Here is a 24,571-nt window from a genome sequence, read left to right as displayed (position 1 = left end):
CAGTAAAACTCCCAATTGTCCGGGATCCAGTGGTCCGGCACTCCTGACAGTCCAGCACCAACTGGAACCAATTGGAGCTGCTGTGAGCCCCATGGGCGCTCGCGGCTGGGAAAAGAAGGGGAGAAGAGGAGAAGGGGATTATACCCCTGCGACGGGTCGGCTGGGACACGCACTGCGTCTGGCCAGGAGGTGGGAGGTGAATGGTGCTACGAGGGGCGAACCCTCCGTCGTTTTGCAGGAAGGCGAGAGAAGTCCCGTGCCGCCACAAGAGCTAAGTCCCCGAATTTGCCCCATTCCGGCTGCGCTCAACCCTGCACTGCCACCAAGAGTTTCTGGGAGGGAAGTGGGCTCCCCACCCCCCAGACTGCAGTAGTTATTGTTGAGCAGGGGAGTGAGGGGCGGCATTGTAGGACCAACCAGGCAGCACCCCAGCTGCTCTGCTCCGCTGCTTCCCCAAGTCTGCAGCTGAAACTGACGAGCGGTGGATTTGGGGAAGCAGCGGAGCAGAGCAGCTGGGGTGCTGCTGGCTTGGTCCTGCAGCGCCTCCACTGCTGCTGCTGAAACTGACGAGTGGCGGACTTGGAGAAATGGCAGAGCAGAGCAGCTAGTGTGCTGTCGGGTTGGTCCCGCAGTGCCGCCCCTTACCCCATGCTCGGCAATAACTACTGCAGTCTGAGGGGGTGGGGAGTCCGCTCCCCTCCTGGAAACTCTCAGTAGCTGTGCGGGGCTTCTCCCGCCTTCCTGCAAAACGGCGGAGGGTTCGCCCCTCACCGCACCGTTCCCCGCCCACCTCCCAGACGCAGTGCGAGTCCCGGCAGACCCATCACAGCCCCCTGCCAGAGTACCTCCTGATACTCCACCATATCCAATAATCTGGCACCACCTAGGTCCCAAAGGTGCCGGATTATTGGAAGTCTATTGTATTTCCTAATTCCAAAGTGTGCCCTTTTGACTAAATTACCACCAGCTGTTCTTTCAAGTGTGATTTATAATCCTGCAAACTACCACTCCATATTAGTAAATTCATGGATGGAAGGAAGGAAATGATGTGTGATAACAGTTTTAATGTTCCAAAACTCGAAAAGTCTAAATCTAAGGTTTTTTGAGCTGAAAATGTATACATACAATCTCTCAACATAATGAGCATCAATTTTAGAAAAAGATTAATGGAGACTCAATATAGTTACAGTACTGAACAGAGACCAACTGTAAAACGTTACATTATAATATCATATTTGTTAAATAAGTCAGGGATACCAGCAATCCTAACAACCCTATTTTCTATCCATTGTTTTTCTATCCTGCTTTTAGATTTTCTCTCTCTCTCGCCACAATAGTAGATGTTAGCCTAAGGTAGAGGGTGCTTTTTGACTAGACCTTGTCGTCCACAGCTGAAATCATGGAAGTAATAATCTCAACATTTATTCATAAGTTTATTTTTGGTGGAATAATTTCTGAATGTTGCTGTGGTTTGAGGAATCAAAAGATGCAGTCTAGTGCCATCTTTTTCTCATTGAAGCATTTTTGGTGACAGGCGCTGGGCTTGATTCCCAGGCAACTGCTTGGATTTACTTCAAGGCATTTCCCACTTCTGCATTAGAAGTGTAGTTAACAGTCTTGTAAACAAAAAAATCACTGATTCTGTCAAGTTGTTTGTCAAAAAAGTACTTTAGCAGATATCCTTTGGGAGTGCTTAACCAACACATCTGTTTCTGAAACAGCATATTCATCACTCCCTGTATGTTTCCTTTTTGCAAGTGAAAATGTGTACACCACATTTCTCTGGACAGACACTGTCAAACCAACTGAAAGGGTTCTGTTCTAGTACCCGCAGTGCTTTTAAATTATGTTATAGTGCTCACATAATTTTGAAATGTGTACAAACTCTGTCCTCATGTGGTGCTTTCACATCTCAGTCCTGTCCTTAAATAATATAGTTTTGCCCTTTAAGCTGTCAACCTACTTTTCTTACCCTCACAAAACTCAAATCTGACTGTTCCTGGAAAATCTCATCTTCAGATCCTAACATCCCTGATGACTGACAGTTATAATTGGTTTCGTTTGACGCACGATTTGTACTGCACCTTTCTCTGTTCCATTGGTTTAAAATCTGGCCAAATGAGCAGCTGACCTTCAATATTTGTACATTTTGAACATGACTGATTTAAATTAGAACAGAACTGGCCCAAGGCACAGTGCACTCCTTTTATAAGAATTACATCTGTCTGGATCAGTGTTTCTCAACCAGTGGTACGAGTATCCTTGGGGTACTCGAGAGAAGTCTGGAGGGTACGTCAACACAACTGAAATTTGGAGAAAACTGATTTTTTGTTTAAGTTTTACAGTGCTTTAATATTTTTGTACTTTTTTACACCTAACATTTCATTTAAGCAAATGTGTTGCAATGGTAGAAAAAAAAATTGTGCATCTGAAAACTGTAGGTACTGGGGGTACTTACAATTTTACTTTATAAAAAATGTTGAGAAACACTGGTCTGGTTGATTTGATTCTTATAAGCAGTTGATTTTTATATGCAGAGCTGCAATGAATGGCTGAAATTGACTGTTACGTTTTAAACTAGCTTTTTTATTCCGTTGAGAAACATCAGATTTACCATAACTAAATTATTTAGAGTTTAACCATACACAGTGTGTAATGAAACCATGCCAATATTCTTACTGAGCAACAGGTTATTCATTACTTATTATCCAATCATTTAGCTGGTGCTTTTATTCATGGCAATTATTAATGTTGTACAGCATATTACATCTTTCCACGAAGTGTTAGAGCTATATAACCTCTTCAAGAAAAAAATCCAAAGATACACATTTTAAACTTTCATATAAACTGTAAGAAACATAACACATGAAAATGCATTATACTGACTTCTATAGCATAAATATAACAAAATAGTCTGTACCAGTATTGACTCACTAACAGAGTGGCATGTCTGCCATTGAATGCACAATGCAGTGACTCCGTAATTGTTTGATTACAAACTTCTCCAGTGTTCCCTGGATCATTGCACAATCCACAACATTACCTTAACTTTCAATGCCATGTAGAAGGTCAAAGTCATCAAAGCCCCTGTATAATAGGCCATTTGTCAAAGTTCTCATTGCATTCTTCATCTGGGTCAAGAATGGGATGATTACCTCATCACTATCAGTGTGCCTTGTTTTGGGGTTTAACTTTGAATTGTTTTCTAATTTCAGTCACAATGTCCACATCAGAGAAAGGTCACCTAACAAACCATTGTCATCACTATCCACTCTTCACCTTCATGTGCATTGAGTTCTCTTGGTGGCTCAGTAATTGCTTCCTCTATGAGTGCTATGACCAGACCTCCTTTTTCCAGCAATCGTGGATTGTCAAAGCACTGATGTCAGACCTGCCATTTAAAAGCATCAGAATGGCATCTAAAAGTTTGGTCTTCCTGGCAATTTCTATAGCAGTGACTTTGCTGTTCTTACCATCAATCTGGTGCAACTCTGTGTAAGCCATTTGCTTGTGAAAGTACACCTTGGCAATTCTGGTAACTCCCTGATGACATAGCTGAAGGATAGTTGTGTTCTTGGGAGGAATTCAAGTTGGATACTCCTCAGTGCTACTTCCTTCTTCATGTGGCATGTGCAGTTGTCCACAAGTAGCAACATCTTTCTTTCCTAGCCCTTTCTGCCACTAATGAATAGCTACCCTGTCATCCAAGCAGATGCACTGGCAGCGTAGTAGTTTTAAGATATCTCACATTTTTAAAGCACTATGGCTGTATCTACACTGCACCCCTTTTCCGGAAAAGGGATGCAGATGAGACAAGTCAGAATTGCAAATGAAGCGGGGGATTTAAATATCCCCTGCTTCATTTGTATAAACATGGCTGCCGCTTTTTTCCGGCTCGGGGCTTTGCCAGAGAAAAGCGCCAGTCTAGACGGGGATCTTTCGGAAAATAAAGCCTTTTCCAAAAGGTCCCTTATTCCTCTGAAAATCAGGAATAACGGACCTTTTGGAAAAGGCTTTATTTTCCGAAAGATCCCCGTCTAGACTGGCGCTTTTCTCCGGCAAAGCCCCGAGCCGGAAAAAAGCGGCAGCTATATTTATACAAATGAAGCAGGGGATATTTAAATCCCCCACTTCATTTGCAATTCCGACTTGTCTCATCTGCATCCCTTTTCCGGAAAAGGGGTGCAGTGTAGACACAGCCTATAGGTTTTGACTTTTCCTGATGATATGGTCCTTTTTCTCTCCAATCATAGAACAGAAGAGAGTAGTCCCATAAAATTGCGAGTATAATGCGCACTTTTTTCCCGTTTTTTTAGGGTCAAAGCTGAGGTGCGCATTATACATAGGAGCAATTTTTTAAAGTTTTAAACTCCCCCTCCCCTCCTCACAGAAACTTTCCCACTGCAGCGCAGCACGGAGGCCGCTACACTACCAGGCTCACAGACAAGGCGAGAAGCCAGCAGCACCACCAGGCCGCAGTGCCCTGGGTTGCTGCCTGCCCGGTGCTCCTTCAGGCTGCGCTTGGGGATCCCTGGGGCGGGTGTGAGTTCAGCGCGGCACACGGGCAGCTGTCCACTGCGCGTGTGTTTCCTGGGCAAGCCTGCAGGTAGGAGCGGCACATCCCTCCCTCCCGCTCTCCTGTAGCCCGGGCCCGCCTCCAGGATGTGGGCGAGGCTGGGCTTGGTGCTGGTGGGTTGGCTCCTGGCACAGCAGGGCAGACTGTGTTGCCATTCACAGCACCCGGGCAGCTGTCCGGAAGGGCGGGGGGCAGGTTTCAAACTCCGCCGCCAGCTCACAGGGCTGCGTGCGCGTTTCCCTGTAGCTTCAGATCTGGTTTAAGGATAATCAAATGTTGTGTTCCAGTTTAGTAGAGACCAAGAAATTCTGGACTTCAGAAACAGGATACCTACCATTCTCCTGTACAATGGGGTGAACATTGTACATAGGAGTTCAGTTTTTTTCATTATGCTAAGATTCTAAAGTCAGGGTGTGCATTATACATAGGTGCACATTATAGTTGCAATTTACAGTAATTCTTTCTTTAGGTTTTCTTTTCTGTTGTCTGATTTAAAGGTGACACAGTGATTGGACAGGGCTTGAAAGTAAATTCTACTTCCATCTGGATTCCAAAAGTCTTTTTCAGCAAAGTTATGTCTTGTTTCAATCCACCTGTCATGTTCCCTAACGTTTGCATCCTCAGCTTTTCTACGAATTTATTAAAAACAATTCCCTCTTGTTTTAAAACACTAAATTCACCCATTGTTGGCCATGAAATCAGTCACACTAGGGGACACTGCCAGGTTTTTGTTTGTTTGTTTGTTTTTGTATCATCAACGGTTCACTAAGGGGACATTTTTGATTCACTTTGTAAGTGCCACCTCAATAAGAGGTACCTAGCTTGACTTCATTCTTTTTTGGTCTCCATTTTATGTAGCACCATCCCTGGTTTTCAGAATCTTAGACAATGTAGATTGTGAAATACCCAATTCCTGAGATGGATCTCTTTGGCTGGTTTTGGGAAAACTATCCTAGGACTCCTGAAGGTGGTATTTTTATCTGCAAAGAGTATCTTTTTCCTGCCACGTTGACTCATGCATAAATGGCACGTTTCTATACGAGGATTATATTTTATATGCACTGCATGCCTAATAACGCAAGATGTCATCAAATTCAAAACCGCTTTAAAGACTTATGTGTCATTGCACTTATCATATTTCAAGTAGTCACTTTGTCCCAAAACAATTCTTCTAAACAGATTGCTTGATTCTTACAAACTATTTTAGCATAGTTAGTATATGAATAGTTTTGCCCTAGTGGTTTTAATCATTGTGTGTGGTTGTTTCCTAAAAATGGAATGCATTTGTACTTGGTTGTCTAGGATGATTCCAACAATAAGGATCCTTTCTGCTCCTGGCTGGTCCCTTGGCTGCTCTTGATGGTTCCAGCAGCATTGCCTTCAGATACCCCACCATGTGACCTATTCACACCCACCGAGCTGAAAGCCTCTCCCCCAGCCTGAAGGGAGGAGCCACGAACCCAGATCTCAAGCAATTCTGGGGGTCAACAATGAGAAAACAGAGAGGAGCGAGGGTCACACTAAGGGAGAGACCAAGCCCCCATCCAAAAATGGCTCCTCAGGCGGTTGGAGCTGGTAGCCTAGGAAACCAACGTGCTAACCCTTCAGCTATGGACCAGCTCTGCCGGGCCGTGTGGAGCAGCCCCTGCCGCGGGGCCATGAGCTGCATTGACCCGGCGCATCTCACTCCCTGCCCAGCACTCTCCAAAGGCACCTTCCTCCCTGGGCCTCCCCTCGCTGCCCGCCCCCTCCCGGGGTGACTCACCACCGGCCCCGCTCTCTGCGGCCGGGCTGAGCGCAGACTCGGGACACAGAGGGGCCACTACAGCGGGGGCCTGCGCTCGGGGCGGGGCGTTGCTAGGGCGGCGGGGCGGGTACAACACGTAAAGCTTCCACAGGGATTCTCAGAGGGGGCGGAGCGTCGCCGGGGTGTCACGTCTCCTAACCGCGCTGGTTTTCCCTTAACCTGGAAGGAGGGCAGCGTGGCTCAGCCTAACCTGTTAGCTGCGCCTTCCAACAGCACGTCGTGCCGACGGTTGCAGCCAATCAGGGCTTCGGAGGCAGAGTTCGGTTGCTCTGCGCTAAGGAGGCTGGCGCGGCTCTGGGCGCTTCCGGCTTCCCCGCCCCTCCTCCCGCGCAAAGGGACTCGGTGGCGGCCGGTGCGGGAGACGGTTGAGGCGGCTGCGGGGATCGGCCCGTCCTCACCCGGGAGCGACCATGGCGCGGCGCCGCTAGGTCCCCGCTGCGGGGTCGGGTCGAGCCGGGGCCGCTCCACGTGTCGCAGGCCGGGATGGGGCCAGGAAGCGGCCGGCGGGGCCCCGAGGCAGCGCGGGGACGAGCGTCCTTTCGGGCCGCCGCGCTGCTGCTCCTGCTCCTGGCCGCGCCCGCCGGGCTGCGCGCCGCCGCGGAGGAAGAGACCGGCAGGAACAAGGAGCCGCCGGCGCCGCAGCAGCAGCAGCAGCCGCAACCCGCCGTGCTAGGGCTGGAGCCGGCTCGGGCAGAGGTGAGGTGGGGGTGTCCCCCTGCTCTCCGCCCTCCCCTTCGCGTCCCCCCTCCGCCGCCGCCTCAGGGGCCAGAGCTGGCCGGGATCGCTTGTCGCATCGCGCCCGGTACGGGTGGGGTGAGTTCGGGGTGGCCGGTGTGTGGCGGGGGCCGACACCCTGCTTGGGGGTGAGTGGCGGGCGTCTTCAGCCTGCCGTGGCCTTGGTGTCGCCTTCCCCGCCTGCAGAGCCCTCCTGGGTATGTAACTTAGGGTGGTTCTGCGGCGTTCAAGCATTAATCTTTTTTTTAAAAAAGGCGTTTAGCCCACACGGCTGCCAGGTTAAGCTTGATGTATAAAACACCTAACTAACAACACGTAATTAAACTTAATTGCTGTGTAAAAGGCTGTTTTCCTTTAGCCTGTCTGTAGACTTCCTACTGACAGCAGTGGCTGGAGAGCGAATGTTCAATCCCAAATGGATATCCTCTGCACAGAACTGAATGAAAAGTGAATTTTATTTTTCTCTGAATAAAGAGTGACTTCAGCTCGGGTTTCTAAAGGGATAGTCTTGTTAACTAGATTCGCGCATGTATGTTGAAGCAAAGTACTAATGGGGCGACTGATGAACAGCAAAGGGGAAGTCACTTATGCAAAAGTACTAGTGTTTTACACTTCCGTGATTTTGAAATGTGTTTTAGATCCTTTAATACCAACTATCAGTTCATCAAGCACAATACTTCTTTGTGGGTTCCTTCATTAAAGAACATGTTGCAGTTTCTAGGAGAAACTAAGTCACTTAGTATTTTCTTACTTGACTCATTGAGAACAGCAGAAAGTGAGAAACAGAGAAAATGTGAGCAGTGTAAGCTAAAAGGTAGCGAGGAAGGGAAGAAGTAAGAGGGAACTGCAAGAGGAAAACAGTTGATGCAGCAAAGTGGTTAGAGGTGAAAGAGATTGGGAAGGCACAGGGCACGTGCTTGTGCATGGATGAAATATGAATGGGAAAATACTGTCATTACATTTCTAGCCTAATAGAAGTTAACTTTCTCACCCAACTACTTAACTTTGGCTTGTGTACACTGCTAATTGTGCAACAAAACTTTGATCATTCACAGCTGCTTACCCCCCCCCCCCCCCAAAAAAAGTTTTGCCTAAGGAAATGGCAGTGTAAGTATTTTGTTGGCAAAAGTGCCAACAGACAGCAATTACACTCTCCAACTTTTACATCCCTGTGGCTAAAAGCTACATAGTATAGGCAAAGCCTTTATGTAAAGGCTTGCAAGAGCTAATGGAGATTTCACCTAAAGCTTGTTGAGGAGTCACTTCAGACTAGGGTAGGAGTGTCAGCAAGTAGTCAACTACTTGACTACCTGATAAGCATAAGTGTACTCCACTACTGCACACCCTTGCTGCCTTTGTATGGGGGAGGAGGGGAGAAACAGGGGCTGGTGCTGGGTGGAGCCAGCTTAAAAGCCTGTTCTCTCCCTCCCTCCCCCCCCCCCCCCAGCACTGTCTCCACAGTGCCACCTCCCCACCTCTATCAGTTTGGGGGGGGGGGAGAAGAGGGAAGGCTGCTCTTGCAGCAGCCACTGTCTGTAGGGGTCCCAGTGGGGAGCTGCCCCCTTCCCTCGTACATAGGAGTTGCGGCTTCCAAGCAACCCCTGTTCACGGTGTCTGGGGCTGGCCGTGTGCAGGGGCTTGGGCTGCTTTGGCAGCGGCCTCTGGCCCCTGCAGATGGACTGCTAACTTCAGCGTGAGCTGGGACCGAGCGATCCTGGCTCACTCTAGGACCCTGTACCTCTGCACCCTGTACCTCTGCATTTTAAATGTAGTACCCCCTACTGCAGCTCTGCAGAGCAGCTCCTTATCAACTAATCGTGTAATGTATACACATTGTATCGACTACACAATTAACCAGATATGGGCAATTTAACATCCTTACACCGGGATGGGGAATCTTTTTTGGGGGGGGGGGGGGGGGTCAGGGACCTCTGACCCAAAGAAAAATCTGTTGGGGGCCACACACACAAGCGAGAAGCCAAAAAAAAAAAAAAACCCACCACCTTCACTGATGTGGCCCCCTTCTGAGAAGGTCTCTACATTCCGCTCACAAACCAGAACCCAGGTTAGTAGATTCTGTGTGCTCCAGTCCTGTGGGGCACTGATTGGGCCAGATCTAAGAAAGGGAAGTAATCTCTGTCTGAATAGCAGTGTTTTGTTTCTTAAAAGCAACTCTTGTAGGTATCTTGGAATCTAAAAAAGAATAGGTTATCAAAATAAAGTTAATTTGTCCTAAGAAAACACCTGCATCTGTATAGGGATATCAATTGTTATGTTTGTCAATATTTACTGCTGACTGGGGAGACTTTCCATAGCACAAAGCAGGTAGGCACCTAACTTCCATTTGTGCCTCTGAAAATTTCCCTAAATACCATGTATTGGACAGTCTTGAGGACAGAGATTAGGGCAATGTTTAGAGAGTCTAGTATTTTGGACATTATAGCAATCTAAATAATGCTAAGTATGGTGCTGGTAAACATTTTTCTTAACAGAAAAGTTTCACTTGCCTCCTTGTCTTCATCTCCAGTTGCTGACTTCATATTCATTGGTATGTGGGGCTGACAGGCTGAGGTAGATACATTATGCTAAGAGAGAAACAAGTGCAAGAATCTAGAACGTTTAGCCTACAAAACTTGACTCCTTAAACTTGGTCTTCATGTTAATTCTGTTTAATGCAATGGTCTCTAACCTTTTTAAGCACAAGATCACTTTTTGAATAGTCAGTCCTGGAACTACCTCAAACCAAATACCTCTGCCCCCACCCATTCTCTGAGGCCCCACCTCCTCACTCAACGCCCCCCTGCCTCCGTCTCCCCTACTTTGCACAAGCAGAAGGCTCCCAGGGAGCAGCTCTGGGCAGGAGCAGCAGGGCAGAGAGGGAGGGGCAGCTGAAGTGCAGGCAAACCAGCCAGGATCACCTGTCAGAGGCTCCAAAATCTACTGGTAGATCCTGATCAACTGGTTGGTGACCATTGTGTTAATGCATCTTTTTAAAGAATTAGGTACTTTATATTCACCATAAGTCTGCTATCGCTCTCGCTGCAAGAATTTACAAGTGATGGGCGAAACTCAGGAATATGATCATGGGATGCAACAAAGGGAGCCTGCAAGCTGAGGGGAGGAAAGAGAGAAATTGGGTTGTAGCTACATTATGAAGAAGGAATTGAAGGTTGTTGGGGTTTTTTTTCCTGCTTTTTCTTAAAAACTATCTTCCTCACCAAATAGATTTCAGTGTCTGATAGAGGGCACCATGACTACATCTTGACAGCGGGACTATTTTGGGATTCCAGAAGTATCCTGAAATAGCAATTCCACATCTTTAATGTGCCGTCCCGGCATCTCTGTAGCCCTTGTTCCATGACGGTTAAGGGATTTGTTGAAATAGCACTTTATTTCAAAATAAGCTTGAAAAAAGCTATGCAGTTTGCAAAGTACAAATTGCGTAGATTATTTTGAGGTAAGGGTGCTGTGTAGATGCACCCCATATTGAAAAACACTGGCAGCTGCTGGCACCCAGTCTTAATAAGCATGTCCACTGTTGCTATCAGCTGTGGCGATGCAGTGATGGCAAAAATAACGATACATTTTCAGGAAAAGAAGTAAAGACAAGATTTATCAATAATCACAAGAGTAGTTAAATGATGTTACCAAAGTCAAGAACAAAGAATATGAAATATAAGCAATTGAAAGTCTAAGGGATGTTTAAGTAGATTAGGGATGTGAATAACTAGTTGACTATCCAAAAAGCAAATGCTTATCGTGTAGTTGACAGGCTAGTCGACTAGTTGCTTCCTCACCCCTTGCTGCCTCTATCAAAAAGAGGCAACAGGGTGGGGGGAAAGAGGAGGGAGTATGTCAAAGTGGCAGTGCTGTGTGGAGCCTGGGGCTAGACCCTGGGCTCTATGCAGCACTGCTGCTTTGAAACACTTTGTGAAGCTGGGGGCCAACTGGGGTGTCCTCAGGCTGCAGGTGGCATGGAGCCTGGGATCAGCTGGGGACTCTCCTGCTGATCCAGACTCTGTGCGGTGCTGCTGCTTTGAAACACTGTGTGGAGCCTGACACTTCATGCAGCGCTGCCACTTTGAAATGCCGTGGAGAGCACGGGGCCAGCGGGAGACTTTTGCCTTTCAGATATAGCTCACTTTAAAGGCGGAGGTGCCCTATTGACTAATCAAATAGTTGATGCAAATTGTATTGACTATTCAATTAGTCAGTTACTCAAACTTCTACATCCTTCAAGTAGACTATTAAAACACCTTGTAAAATACTGTGTAACTATACTGATTTAATGTTTTGAAGAAGTGAGTCCAAAAACGTTCCAGATCCAAACATTTGTGAGGGATAATACAGATATTCTGAGATATCCAGTAGGTCCTCCAGCAAGACCAGTGTTGATATTTCTTTTTTCTGAGCATAAAACAGCTTACTTAAAAAATACTTTCCTAGCCCTTAAAAATCATAGATTTTTTTTTTAAGGCCCAAGAAATATTATTTTTAAAAACAATCCTTTGGTCAGCTTTAAAGTATGTGTACACCCTTAGAGCATGTGTCATTCCAAATTCTGGAATCACTTCAGCCCTTTGAATTAGTATGTAATTATAGTAATTTCTTTATCTGGCATTGATGGGAAATGGGGATGTTGGGTAATCAAATGTGCTGGTTACTCTTACTCAACCTTTACATTGATGGTTCATTAATTTTTTTCCCTATATTAGTTATAGGTACCGGATGGGTTAGCTGATACCCAATAATGAAATTATACACAAAAGCATGACACAAACTTTACTACCACAAGTTTACAAACTTGACTTCCACAAGTGTTGGAAAATGTTGAAAAATTATGCCAGAGGGCTTTAAGAATTTTTCTGGTTAACTAAAGGAGGAATTGTGTTGCCATCTATGACGGATGCTGATTCACCAAGTTTTCTGGATAGTCAAGTGCTGAATAATGCAGCTTGTATTAGGGATGTAGGCAACTAGTCGAGTAGTCGACTACCCAATAAGCCTAGGCCTGTGTCAGAGGCTCCGGGGAGCTGGCTTAAAAGCTGGTTCCCCCCAGCACGGTCTCTGCCGTGTAGGAGGAGGGGAGGCAGAGGCACAGTTATCTGGGGCCTGTCAGGAGCCGGGACTGCAGAGCCAGACCTACCCCCACTGCATCTCTGTAGTTTAAGTGTAGGAGCTGGGTTGCCTGCGTGCCTGGCTCCTGCTAAATTTAAACTGCACAGCTGAAGTGGGGCCCCTTTTCAACTAATTGCCTAGTTGATACAATTTGTACCAACTACACAATTAGTTGAATCAACTAGACAATTAGTCAGTTACCCGCTTCTTAATATCCTTAGTTTGTTCTATATATCCTAGAAAAGTTTCTTGCCATTTCAACAAGAAAGGACACTGTCTCAACAACTTAATTACCTGCATCCTGCTTCAGAAGCCTTTTAAATCTGTACTTGAAAGGGAATCCTCTGAACTGTCATTCATGCTAAAATTCGACACTCTACGCGGGGGGGCTCAACAAAGACTCTGGCTATCTTACCCATTACAAAGCTAGCCTCCCCAATTATCACCTCTAATACCATTAGCTCACAGGAATCTACCTTCCCTCTCTCTTCTTCCCCCCCACATCCCTCTTCTGTTCTGAAATTTGATTTGTCCTTTTCATATGTGTTCATTTTTTAAAAAATTTTATCCTTTGGTATATATGGTTGTCGCTATTTTCTTCCACTATTTGATCTGAGGAAGTGGGTCTGGCCCATGAAAGCTCATCATCTAATAAACCATCTTGTTAGTCTTTAAAGTGCTACATAGTCCTGTATTTTGTTTTAGAAAGACTTAGATCTGGAAAAGGTGAAGATTAACCACTTTATTTATTAAATGTTGTGGAGTCGTTCACGATAGGTTAAATATGTAACACTTTCAACCAACTTTCTGCGGAAACATGAACAAATTTACGTTTACATCACCAGGGCTCGACAAATTGCAGCAAGAGCTACTCGCCAGACTCGCACCGCGCATGTGCCAATTCGGCACTGCGCATGCGTGCAGCGCTGCTGAATGGGGCGCATGGAACGACCAGCTGAAATCTACTCTCCATGCGCGAGTAGAAACAGCGGTTTGTCGAGCCCTGTACATCACTGTACATTTTAACTTCTGTATTCTGGCTATATATCCATCTTTTTGCCAGTCAAGCTTCTTTTATTAGTGAAATCTCAGGTGATATATATATGTGTGTGTGTGTGTGTGTGTGAGAGAGAGAGAGAGAGAGAGAGAGAGACCGACCGACCGACGAAAATACACTTAGCACTACAATTATGCCTGTATCAAACTTCACTGTAGCTTAGATAATAGAATTTTGGAGAGAAAAGAAGAAAGCTATACCTGATCATGTTTAAATTTTAAAGAGCTTTACACTTGTGCCAAAATTCTATGGACATTAAACTTTGGCTTAATAAGTTTTAGATGTAACAGTAACCAGAAAACTGCTTGCTTGACTGATCTGCCAAATTATTAGGCAGAATCATGTATTGTAAATTGCGGTGATTTGAATGAACCTTCCATGTCCTGTGATAGTGATTGCTATTCTCAAGTAATATGATTAATAAAGAAATACCTTTGTACAAATTATAACCAGATATCTTAGGTTAAAGACTGAGCACTATAGTTCCACTATAAATGGCAGTCTGTAGTAGTTAAAAGATTCGGATTGAATCAAAACCTCAATCCTGCTTTTGAAAATAGTTTGTTAAAAAGTATTAGACCATCATGGTTTGCAATAAGAGAAAACTAGAGATGAATTCTTGTGGGAGTTAAATGTTCAACTTTAAGCAATCATTTTCTTCTTTTACAGAAATGGCCCACACCAGTTCCTCCAATTCATCTTATCAGTGAAGAATCTACTGATAAAACTAATCTGGGGTTTATTCATGCTTTTGTGGCTGCCATATCAGTCATCATTGTGTCAGAGTTGGGGGATAAGACCTTCTTTATTGCAGCCATCATGGCAATGCGTTATAATCGTTTGACTGTAATGGCCGGTGCCATGCTTGCCTTAGGACTGATGACATGCTTATCAGGTTAGAACTCTTTGCTGCCTTTCTCGGAATTCATTGATTAAATGTGTGTGTATAGTCTGTCAACCATAATTGTTAACCAAAGTGAAAATGAACGCAGCAGGTATGCAAGCTACATGGCTTTAAGAGCTACTTTTTTGTAGTCCATTCTGTTATAAATTTTATGCCTTTCAAAGTAGTGGGCTCTTATAACTTCATTCGTTAGCTGAAGAAAGAGGGCACTTAGAAGTAACATGTATATTGATATAAATTGATCTCTTGGATTCTTGCTTGCACATTTGTAAGTATAAATAAGACTAAAGGCCAGGTTCTCTGATAGAGGCAGCAGCGGGGGAGGAGGAGGCGGCGGCACCAGAGAGCTGGCATGTGCCGAGAGCCAGTTTAAAAGCCAGTTCCCTGCACGTATCTGCTCCTACCTGCCCCTCCCTCACCCTCTGCACTGCTGCCTCTCTATCAGATGCAGCAGCACTGAGGTGGGGGATCAGCGCGGGGTGTAGGGTGGCAGGAGCTTGCAGGGAGCCAATTTTAAAAGCCGGCTCTCCAAGGGCACTGGCTTTCTCCCACCTCCCCCTTTGCTGTGATACATACATATTGGTTAATCATGTAGTCGACTACACATTTGACATCCCTACTTACAAATAGTAACAATCAATGGTCATTTTGATATTATTTAACATAAAATGTAACTTATATTCTTTCAGTTTTATTTGGATATGCTACCACAGTTATCCCCCGAGTGTACACATACTACGCGTCAACTGCACTGTTTGCAATTTTTGGCATCAGAATGCTCCGGGAAGGCTTGAAGATGAGCCCAGATGAAGGTCAGGAGGAGCTGGAGGAAGTTCAAGCAGAAATCAAGAAAAAAGATGAAGAAGTAAGTAATAAAGTATCTAGAAATGATGACTAATGATACACTTAGATTGGTTAGATTGCACAGTTACAGAAGAGTGTGCATATGGGTTGCTCATCTGGATATATGTGTAATAAGAGGTTGATGGATCTATGTGTGGGGCTGACAATAACAAGAAAACACACACATGCCCCTCCTCATCATGGGACCACATACTAGAATACTCTCCCTCGCCCACCCCCTCACTAATTTCCTAATTCTGGCTCTAATTCTTTGTTATATGGTTGCATTTTGAGGTAGGATAGAGGCTTGAACTACATCTTCATAGAATTCATGTGTTGAAATATGTATCTCTTTCACTTGGGGCTTTACCCACCAGCATGTTGACAGCTACCATTGCTGCTGATTTTATTTATAATGTTTAGGTAGAATAATACTGAAGCTAGTGCTGCTGCAGGGGTTCTTGTGGATGTAAGCTAAGCAGAATAATGCAGTAGTAAGAAATAGCATTTCTCTGGAGCATTAGTTTTTTTTTTTTCATATATTCTTCTTACTAATTTTATTGTCTTCTCCTCTCCCAGTATAACTCACTGTTTTTAATCACCGTGATAATGCATTCTGTTTCTTCTCAGAATAATTAAAAATAGCATAATGTATCATCCAAAATAAACTGTTTTTCGTGCTGTAAAGAGTTTGTCCCCTGTTTTAGCCTACTTTCCACATTTGCACTAGGAGCTAAATATTTGGATTGTCTCATTGTGAAGTTGCACAGCTTTGAGGTAAACAGTAACTTAGAGGTAAAGGATAAGTGTACATATGTAAATTGTAGCTAATTTTGGTAGTAGTACCCTAAATGTTCAATAGCTAAGTTTATCATTCCAAGGATAACTGTTCTGGATATTAAATTAGTTGAGGTTTACATTTTTGAGCAATATTTTCATTGGGAAATTTGGATAATATTTCTGTCCTTCTGATGGACTTTTGTTTCCAGTTCCAGAGAACGAAGCTGTTAAATGGGCCAGGAGATGTGGAAACAGGGACAAGCACAAATATACCTCAGAAGAAGTGGCTGCATTTTATTTCTCCAATTTTTGTTCAAGCTTTTACTTTAACATTTGTAGCAGAATGGGGTGACCGTTCTCAATTGACAACAATAGTCTTGGCAGCAAGAGAAGTGAGTGTGATTGATACAAAATACCCACTGGTCATTTGTTCTGTTTTTAATATTGGCGGCAGATGGTATGTCTTTCATCACATCCATCAAATTCTCAGATTTTCTTTGTAGTTTTAGATATTATCAGTTAATGTTAGAAGTATATGAAGGCATGAGTCTGAAGGCGGCAGCATGGTTATTTCTGTGCATTCTCATTGCCAGAGGGGTTACTGCTGTTACAGTCTCTATTTAAAATTCCATTTTATATTTACTGCATGGTTTGGGACTGCAAGTACCATTTCTTGAAAAAAGCTGTTGCTCTCCAGCTGTACAATATAAGAGATGGTCATTGCATGGAACAACATGACAGTCATTTAAAAACTTTTTTTGAAAATGGCAGGTTAAGCAGATATTGCTCTTAAAACTATTTGCAGCTTTAAAGAGGAACTTATTTGATCAACCCTTAAAACTGTTAAAAGCAGAATGTTAGACTCCAAAACTGCATCATCTTCTACAGGTTAGACTCCCTGATCTGGCATCTTCAGGACCTGACTTATCCTGAATGAGGGAATTTGCCGGATCGGGGAGGTCCCCTGTCACCGGCCTCCCAGGGCTCTGCCCCTCCCTCCTGCTGGCTCAGCTCCAACCCTGCTGCTACAGGGCTTGGCTCTGGTCAGCTTCGACCATCTGGTTGGAGCTCTCCAGGGATAGAGCTCCATGGACCCACTTTTGTCCCGCCTGGTTGTGGCTTCCCAGGGACTGGGCTCTGCAGCTATCCTGCTGGGTCCAAGCTCTGTGGCTGCCCGGCTGCTCCCGTGTCCAGCTGGGGCTCCACGGCTGCCTCACTGTTGCTGTGCCCAGCTGAGACGCCCTGGGATGGGGCTCGCCTGTCCCAATGGTAGAATCCCGACCGGCTCGCGCTCCCGGGTGCTGGGGCTTTCTGGTCCAGCAACATCTGTGATCCTGCTGGACAACAGATGTTGCCAGACCAGAGAGTCCTGAACGTAGGAGGTTCAATCTGTAATATGCACCCCTGTTCATTGTAAGCTGCTCTTAAAAATAAGAATTGAAGTACTATTTCCATCTGTTGACATCAGCAGTGCTGCTAAAGCAAAGAAGACAATGAAAAAGGAAATCCACTTAAGCTTCTGGCCTCTTCCAAATGGAAGGGGAAAGATACTTTTCTAACTAGATACATACACAATGTGTTTTTTTTTCTTCATTATATATTCATATTATACATGAAAACATGCTAGCAAAGTCAGGCACTCGGAAGGTAGGAAATGCTAGAACAACGGGTGTGTGTGCAGTTTTAATTTGGCCTCTTTGTGCATATTCATTTAAGTACATTACTCCATACAGTTTTCCACAGGACGCTGGCCTTTCAGTGCACAGGATGGATTTGGCCTGGAGATGAGTACTTGTGTCTTTATAGTATTTGAGTGAGACATGGGGCTATGAGACAAAGTTTTAAGATCAAAAACATCCATGAATGTTTGGGGTTCAATTTCAGACTCCCACGATCTGCAAGCTTGTGTAGTGGAAGAAGCTGTTCTCTTGGGATCCTTGCTTCATTGGTTGCAGAAGTTAACTGATGAATAAGGCAGGGGCTTCCAGAAGAGAGAAGATGGTCTCATGGTTAAGATAATTTAGTGATTTCCTGGAAAACTTGGTTCCCTCCCTGTCTCTCCCACAGAATTCCTATGTGATGCTGGGCAAATTGCTTTAACAAAACTTTTCATAGGTGGTCACTATGTTTCTGACTTATCAGGTATTCATCTCGAGTCCCTGGGGCTTATTTGAAGAAGTGCTCAGTGCTGCAACTCTTGAAATCAATGAGAACTATGGTTTAAACAGACAGGCTGCGTCTAGATTGGCATGATTTTCCAGAAATGCTTTTAATGGAAAAGTTTTCTGTTAAAAGCATTTTCGGAACAGAGCGTCTAGATTGGCGCGGACACTTTTCCACAAAAGCACTTTTTGCGAAAAAGCGTCTGTGCCAATCTAGACGCACTTTTCTGCAAAAAAAGCCCCGATCGCCATTTTCACAATCGGGGCTTTTTTTGCGGAAAACAAATCTGAGCTGTCTACACTGGCCCTTTTGCGCAAAAGCTTTGCGTAAAAGGGACTTTTGCCTGAACGGGAGCAGAATAGTATTTCCACAAGAAGCACTGATTTCTTACAGTAGGAAGTCAGTGCTTTTGCGGAAATTCAAGCAGCTAGTGTAGACAGCTGGCAAGTTTTTCCGGAAAAGTGGCTGATTTGCCGGGAAAAACTGGCCAGTCTAGACACTGCCACAAAGTGCAATATAGTGCTGAGTTTTCTGAAAAATCAGGTCTTGGGGTATCTCAAGTTGGACACCCAAAATTAGTGGATACTTTTGACCTTAAGTTTTCTGCCTTGTAGTTCCTTATGGGTGTCGTGACGGCAAGTCAGTTGCTGTTTATAAAGGGTTTAGATACTGCCATAGAAAAGTGCATGAGAAAATTAATAATTCTGTCATTAGATCGGGGTTTAAGGAGTGTGTAGCTATTGAACAGAGGAGAAAACAAAATATTGAGTAGCTGCTCATTAAGTGAACCCCATCTTTCCTATGCACTGCAAGAGACAGGTATCTTGTGGAAAAATGGTCATGTCTAACAACTTTTCTTCCTGGAGCAGACTTAAAGGGATTTTTCAAAAGCACAGATGACAGGCGCTGTGGCAAAGTTCTGACCATGCCCTATGGATCCTGTACTCCTGGCGGATAGTGTTTGCCTCAGGGACTTGTGACCCTCCACACAGCCTCTTTCCCTTTACTAGAGACAAGGGTCACAGCCTATTGAGCCTTACTCATCACAGGCTAGTTTACAGTTTGGGGTAAAAATAAACAAAACCTCCATAGTCCTGTTCTTCCCTCTCAGGGGGAGACTTGGTAGTGGTGTGGGGAGGGCTGGGGGGAACCCAGGCTCACCACTACTCAGGGTTCTGGCCCAGGGAACCTAAGGCAGTGGCAACCGGCAGGGTTTATTCTACTCCCAGTCTAGCAGCTTCTTCCCTGGGCCACTTCTCTAAACGATCCCTCCCAGTACCTTTCCTTTGGTATTTGAACAAGTTAATCCTGCTCCTCCATGGCACTCTGTCTTAATCACAGTCCTCATCTTGTACACAGTTTCACCTCCTCACTCCCATATCTTCCACACCCCCTGCCCTCTCTGCAGGGAGCCCTTATAAGCAAGCTGCAACAGGCCTTAATGGGCTGTAGATGCTCTGATTAGCTTGCTGCTTCCAGCAAGCTAATAAGTGGCCCCGGGTGGCTGCCTGATTATACTGCACTAGGCTTGGCCCTGTTTACTCTGGGAAGAGGAAACTGTTTACCCAGAGCTTGGCACATCTGCCCTGCATTAGAATGCAGCAGCCTGCTGGGTCTGGCACAGCACCCAGTTCCTACTTTTTACCTTTTGTAGATTTAAGCAGGGGCAGATGACAGTTTTGCGGGGCCCCGGGCAGTATAATTCCGCGGGCCCCCCCCTTTGCCATGCGCTGCGGCGCATGCGCAGGGTTTTTTGAAGCGCGGGGCCCGGGGCAGCTGCCCCGTTCGCCCTGCCCTATATCCGCCCCTGGATTTAAGACAGAAGGTGAGGATACCTATAGAAGCTGATTGTAACTCTTACTGCCATGTTGGATCTGTATAGCAGTTATTGTCTCTTGTCTTTTACGTTACCCCTCCAGTAACTTTTTAAACAAAAATAAACTCTTAACACCTTCAATTTTGTAAAGTGGTTTATAAGTAAAACCTAGCTATCCAATTAAGTATTGAATAAGTAAATATATGCAGTTGAAAACTCATCCAGTGATGTTACAGTTGTGACACAAATCTAGAATAAAATAAGTTTTCAGCTAGGCTAGTTCCAGCCCTCCTGACTTCATACTCCTTTGTGTGGCCTCTTTAGAGAAAATGTATTAGCCTCATGGATCTGGACAAAATACTTCTAGTAACTAGCTTGTACTCTACCAAAAGCTCCTCTTCACGATTTCAATTGGCATTTAATAACTTTTGAGCTAAGTGTACTTCTAATTGTGTAGTAGCGGCGAGGAGTCCTGTGGCACCTTATAGACTAACTGAAGTGTTGGAGCATAAGCTTTCATGGACAAAGACCCACTTCGTCACATGCATGTAGTGGAAATTTCTATAAGGTGCCACAGGACTCCTCACTGCTTTTGCAGATTCAGACTAACACAGCTACCCCTCTGATAATCGTGTAGTGTTACTTTGTTTTCAGCTAGCTGCCAGTCTCCACACTCAAGATGCTTGCTTTTCAGTGGTGTAATAGGCAGCTGTTGACTTACAAGATTTTAAGTCTTTTACTGTTGTGACCATACCTCAGTATTACAGGAGGCAACTGCTATGAAACCATGCAGAACTCCTAACATATTTGACAATATTCTCTGAGGGTTCCCTTGCCTTGAGCTGAACTAGGAAAGCATATTTTTTTTCTGGTAGACTATTGTGTAGATTTTCACCTGTTAAAGTTGATCTTGTGTGTTTGCATAGGATCCCTATGGTGTGGCAGTGGGAGGAACAGTGGGACACTGTCTATGCACTGGTTTAGCAGTTATTGGAGGAAGGATGATAGCACAAAAAATTTCTGTTAGGACTGGTAAGTGAAATTTCATTTTTATTGGAAAAAAAATTAACACAACAGTAGCTTACTTCAGGAATCATCAGAATGAAAATGATGGCATGCACACTTGGGATGTAGTTAAAGCCAGGGCTTTTAATGCTAAAGAAATTGTTAAGGAGCTAGTAACATAGTGTATTAACTTAATTTTTGATTGTCAATCTCCCTGAGGCTTTTTCAGCTGCCCTTAGCACTTCTCGCTTCCTCTTTACCCTCTTTTTGTGAAGATTTGATCCTCTGCCTTTCACCTGACTGCACCTACTATAGAGGAGAGTTCTGAAGGTATATCTACAAATCACACTTCTTGCCCCCCCCCCACTCCCGACGTGGGTATAAATAGCAGTATAAATGGTGAGGAATAGCTTAGGTGAGGGAGAGTGAAGATACACTTGAATCATATGATATATACTTTATATGACTCTCTACTCACCTACGTAGTGTCTTCCAACCACACTGCTATTTTCACATTGTTTCTCTGTTGCTGGAGTCTATGGACATAAGGTGCTATACACCACAGTGTGGACGCGACCTACTTTTCACCGCAGCATGTATCTTTTCTCTGCAAGTAGAACTAACCAAGCTAAGAATATGCTGTGGAGGAGCTCAGTCCAGGAGCTCAATCACAATCACGTTTGGTAATGTAGCTAGTCTTTTCTTACTGTGACTTGAGTTTGAGGGGGTACTGAATCCCAATATCAGGCATTTAAAATAAAGTGAAGATAGTCAAAAATTTAGATCTCTGTGGATGGAGGTTGAAGAAAATCTTAATCTCTGTGGCAAACAGCAGCAGGGATTGTACCCTCCAGTAGTTTAAGCTGGGTCTTTCAAAGGATAAAACCTATGAGGGTTAGGCCTGCTAGAAAAATTCCTGCTGTCATAACCTTTTTAGAGCTATTATTCATGTGGAACAACTGCTTTTCAGAGCATCAGTTAGGCATAGCAAGTGTGTTTATATTTTGGTTAGGAGGGATATGTCCATCTTGGAGGCGGGCCATTGTTTGTTCCAAATGTACTGTTGGTCTTTATTTTCTTGCCCTCAGAAAAGGTATAGGTCACATCAAGAAAATTCATTTCTGCAGCATTAGCATGCACACATTTTAAAAATAAACACTATGAACTTAATTCCCTCTTTACACTGGCCAAGGAAACGTTACTATCTTATCAGCAAAGAGTGACTTGTATGCTGCTGAGAGACATTATGATACAATTTCTCTGATCCCTGGAGTGGAGCTGTAATGTTTGTAAAGTCAGCTTTTCAGTGTGGGTAGACTCTGGAGAACTATACTAGCAGTACTTATCAACATTTGCCCTTTGTGACTGCACCTTTGTCTTTGAGTAAGGTAGAATGTCTCAATTCTGGGGGGGGATCTAACTGCATTTTCTTCTGGTTTATATATATACATACACAATGAAACTTGGTTTTGATTCTAAGAGTCAAAATATGTTTTACATGGGTGCTGCTAGAGAGTAGGATGACACAGGATACGTCATGGCAGGGTGCTGCGTGAGCCAGAAATAATTTCTAGAGTGGGCAGTTTAAATAAAATCTGAATGTGGAAGTCAAGTCTATGAAAATGGAGCTCCAGGAGGCATGGTAGAAGCGCATTTAACTTGTACAGGTAAAAATACTGTTTGCAACATCTAACTTTTTTCTTTTTTCTCTTTCAGTGACAATCATAGGAGGCATTGTTTTCTTGGCATTTGCATTCTCTGCACTATTTATAAGCCCAGAATCTGGTTTTTAACAAGTTTTTTTTTTCATTCTTTAAAAAGAAAGGATTGGGAGCAACGGGCTTGTTCTCCTGTGTTGCTATATATGATGTACAGTATTGTTGCTAGACAAGCACTGAATGAGATACTTCACTTTAATAACAATGATTTCTGAGTCTGGCACATTCATGGACCATATGCCATGACGATATGCTTCCTGTCCAGTTTGCAAGGTGTATTTATGTGGTGATTGGGTGCCTCACAAGATCTGAGTGGCTTTCTTGCTTGCTGAACCTGATCAGATGGGTTTTGAGGATCTGCATCCAAACAGGGGGCTTCCTTCTTCTGTTCCACATGATCACTACTGCTGTCTGTTCTAGAGCTTATCCATCTGGTTACCTGAGCAGTTGACTTGTCAACAGGCATTATTATGTTACTTCCTGTTTGGAAATTTGTATTAGGGAGAAAATCATTGACTCTCACACTTCACTTCCAGGATGCCCTGGTAGCCTAAGAAACCTGAGAGCAGCTCCCATGCCATCAAGTGACTGAACCACCTCCTAAAACTTTTAGAATTTATTTTAAAAAAAAGGCAAATATCTTAATCAGGGGGCTATGGTAGGAAGTAAACAAACATGCTGACTCATGATGTACTGTTTTCAACAATCCATCTAGATCTGAATTTTACTTAACCAGTTCTCTTTTGTATTAAGTTAACTTATAATATACATCATAGTAATAAAATGGTCAATATTTGACAATGCTGCATTCCCAAATTTGAACAATAATGCAAATCTTTCAGATTGAGATGTGTCCATATTTTCTTCAATAGTGTAATTGGGGGGTCTGTAAATAAAATAGCTATCTCCATTTTAGTTACTTTCAGCTTCCTTTTGTGATAGTGGTTCATTTAATTTTGTTAGAGAGCAAAATAATGGATGCCTCTGTGCACTGAGGGAAAGGATCATTTTTTATCCTGATGCTGTTGAAAAAGGCAGCTATGTTGACTGGCTGGAGTGGTAATGTCATTTTCATTACTGATATATATTTGTAGGTGCTCTGCTGTTTTTACAATGTAAAGTTGGCTTCTGAATTCACACTAGGTGCATGGGGTATAATGCAGTGTTTTAAGCTGAAATACATGCAGTAACAGACTGCTGTAAAGTACAATCCATGATCAATGGTTTTAGCAGGGACCTCAACATATATGCACAGTGAGTTTGACAAAGTGAAAACTTGAAGTGTCTTAACTTGTAGGTTTGAAATGTAACTTTTACAAACCCTTGAACTTGAAACATCTTAGGCAGGCAAACCTTGATTAAAAAGATTGTCTGGGCCAAAAGGTTGTAGTATATATTTATAAAAAGTTGCTGCTCCTTTAGCTCCAATAACAGCAACTCTCCCACACAGCATTGCATCCTTACGCAAAGAAAGACATTCCTTTCTAGAACAGTCTTCCCAAAACCTATTGTAACCCTCAAAAGTGCCTCCTAGAAAGATTAGTAGAACAATACACTTCAAGCAGAGAAAGTGCAAGTATAGTAAAGTGAATTATTTACACCACTATCAAACTTTCCAGAAAAATGAACCTTTACATACATTGCATTTGGATTAGCTTGCTGCTTAAGTGTTCTAAACATCTGGGAAAAGTCATCAAGCAGCAGCTGTCATTTCTCAAGAGCATTTTGCTCTTGCTCAGATTATGCAGCTCGTGTTCAGCTGGCATGAAGGCAAACCCTGTGCCTCCACCTGTCTAGCTGTAGCACTTCAGGAAGACAGTTGGCCTGTCTGTGTAGTTAATCCACTTCCAGGGGAAGGGAGGGGCAAAAACTTGCCACCTGTCTACACTGGCTGTGAGTTTTTGCACAAGAACACTGACGTTCTAATGTAAGAAATCAGTGCTTCTTGCGCAAATACTGCATTGTGGTGCGCCTGGCAGATGGCAGCTATGCATGGCTGTTCATAGGCCTGGCCCTTGCCTGCCATCCATACTGGGAGGAAGGCCTCCC

At 44.1% G+C, this 24,571-nt stretch overlaps 1 protein-coding gene across 1 annotated transcript; it reads left to right on the top strand.

The window, feature by feature from the left end:
• Window positions 1–6,592: 6,592 nt before the first annotated feature.
• Window positions 6,593–23,437, top strand: TMEM165 (transmembrane protein 165). Its single transcript, XM_075930396.1, has 6 exons — window positions 6,593–7,079; window positions 13,963–14,188; window positions 14,887–15,062; window positions 16,030–16,212; window positions 20,726–20,831; window positions 22,521–23,437. Exons 1-6 carry the CDS (start codon window positions 6,867–6,869, stop codon window positions 22,595–22,597), a joined length of 981 nt encoding a protein of 326 aa, XP_075786511.1. The 5' UTR covers window positions 6,593–6,866; the 3' UTR covers window positions 22,598–23,437.
• The last annotated feature ends 1,134 nt before the right edge of the window (window positions 23,438–24,571 follow it).

The sequence above is a fragment of the Pelodiscus sinensis genome, chromosome 5, assembly GCF_049634645.1.
Source record: "Pelodiscus sinensis isolate JC-2024 chromosome 5, ASM4963464v1, whole genome shotgun sequence".
In the NCBI taxonomy this organism is placed as follows: Eukaryota; Metazoa; Chordata; order Testudines; family Trionychidae; genus Pelodiscus; species Pelodiscus sinensis.
This window is presented reverse-complemented; position numbering and strand designations above follow the sequence as displayed.

What these genes read in the sequence shown, in the direction of transcription:
- TMEM165 (XM_075930396.1), top strand. Translation starts at nt 6,867, where the DNA reads ATGGGGCCAGGAAGCGGCCGGCGGGGCCCCGAGGCAGCGCGGGGACGA. An exon ending in TAGTCTTGGCAGCAAGAGAA is followed by an intron (nt 16,213 to 20,725) that starts GTGAGTGTGATT and finishes GTGTTTGCATAG; the next exon opens with GATCCCTATGGTGTGGCAGT. An exon ending in AAAAATTTCTGTTAGGACTG is followed by an intron (nt 20,832 to 22,520) that starts GTAAGTGAAATT and finishes TTTCTCTTTCAG; the next exon opens with TGACAATCATAGGAGGCATT.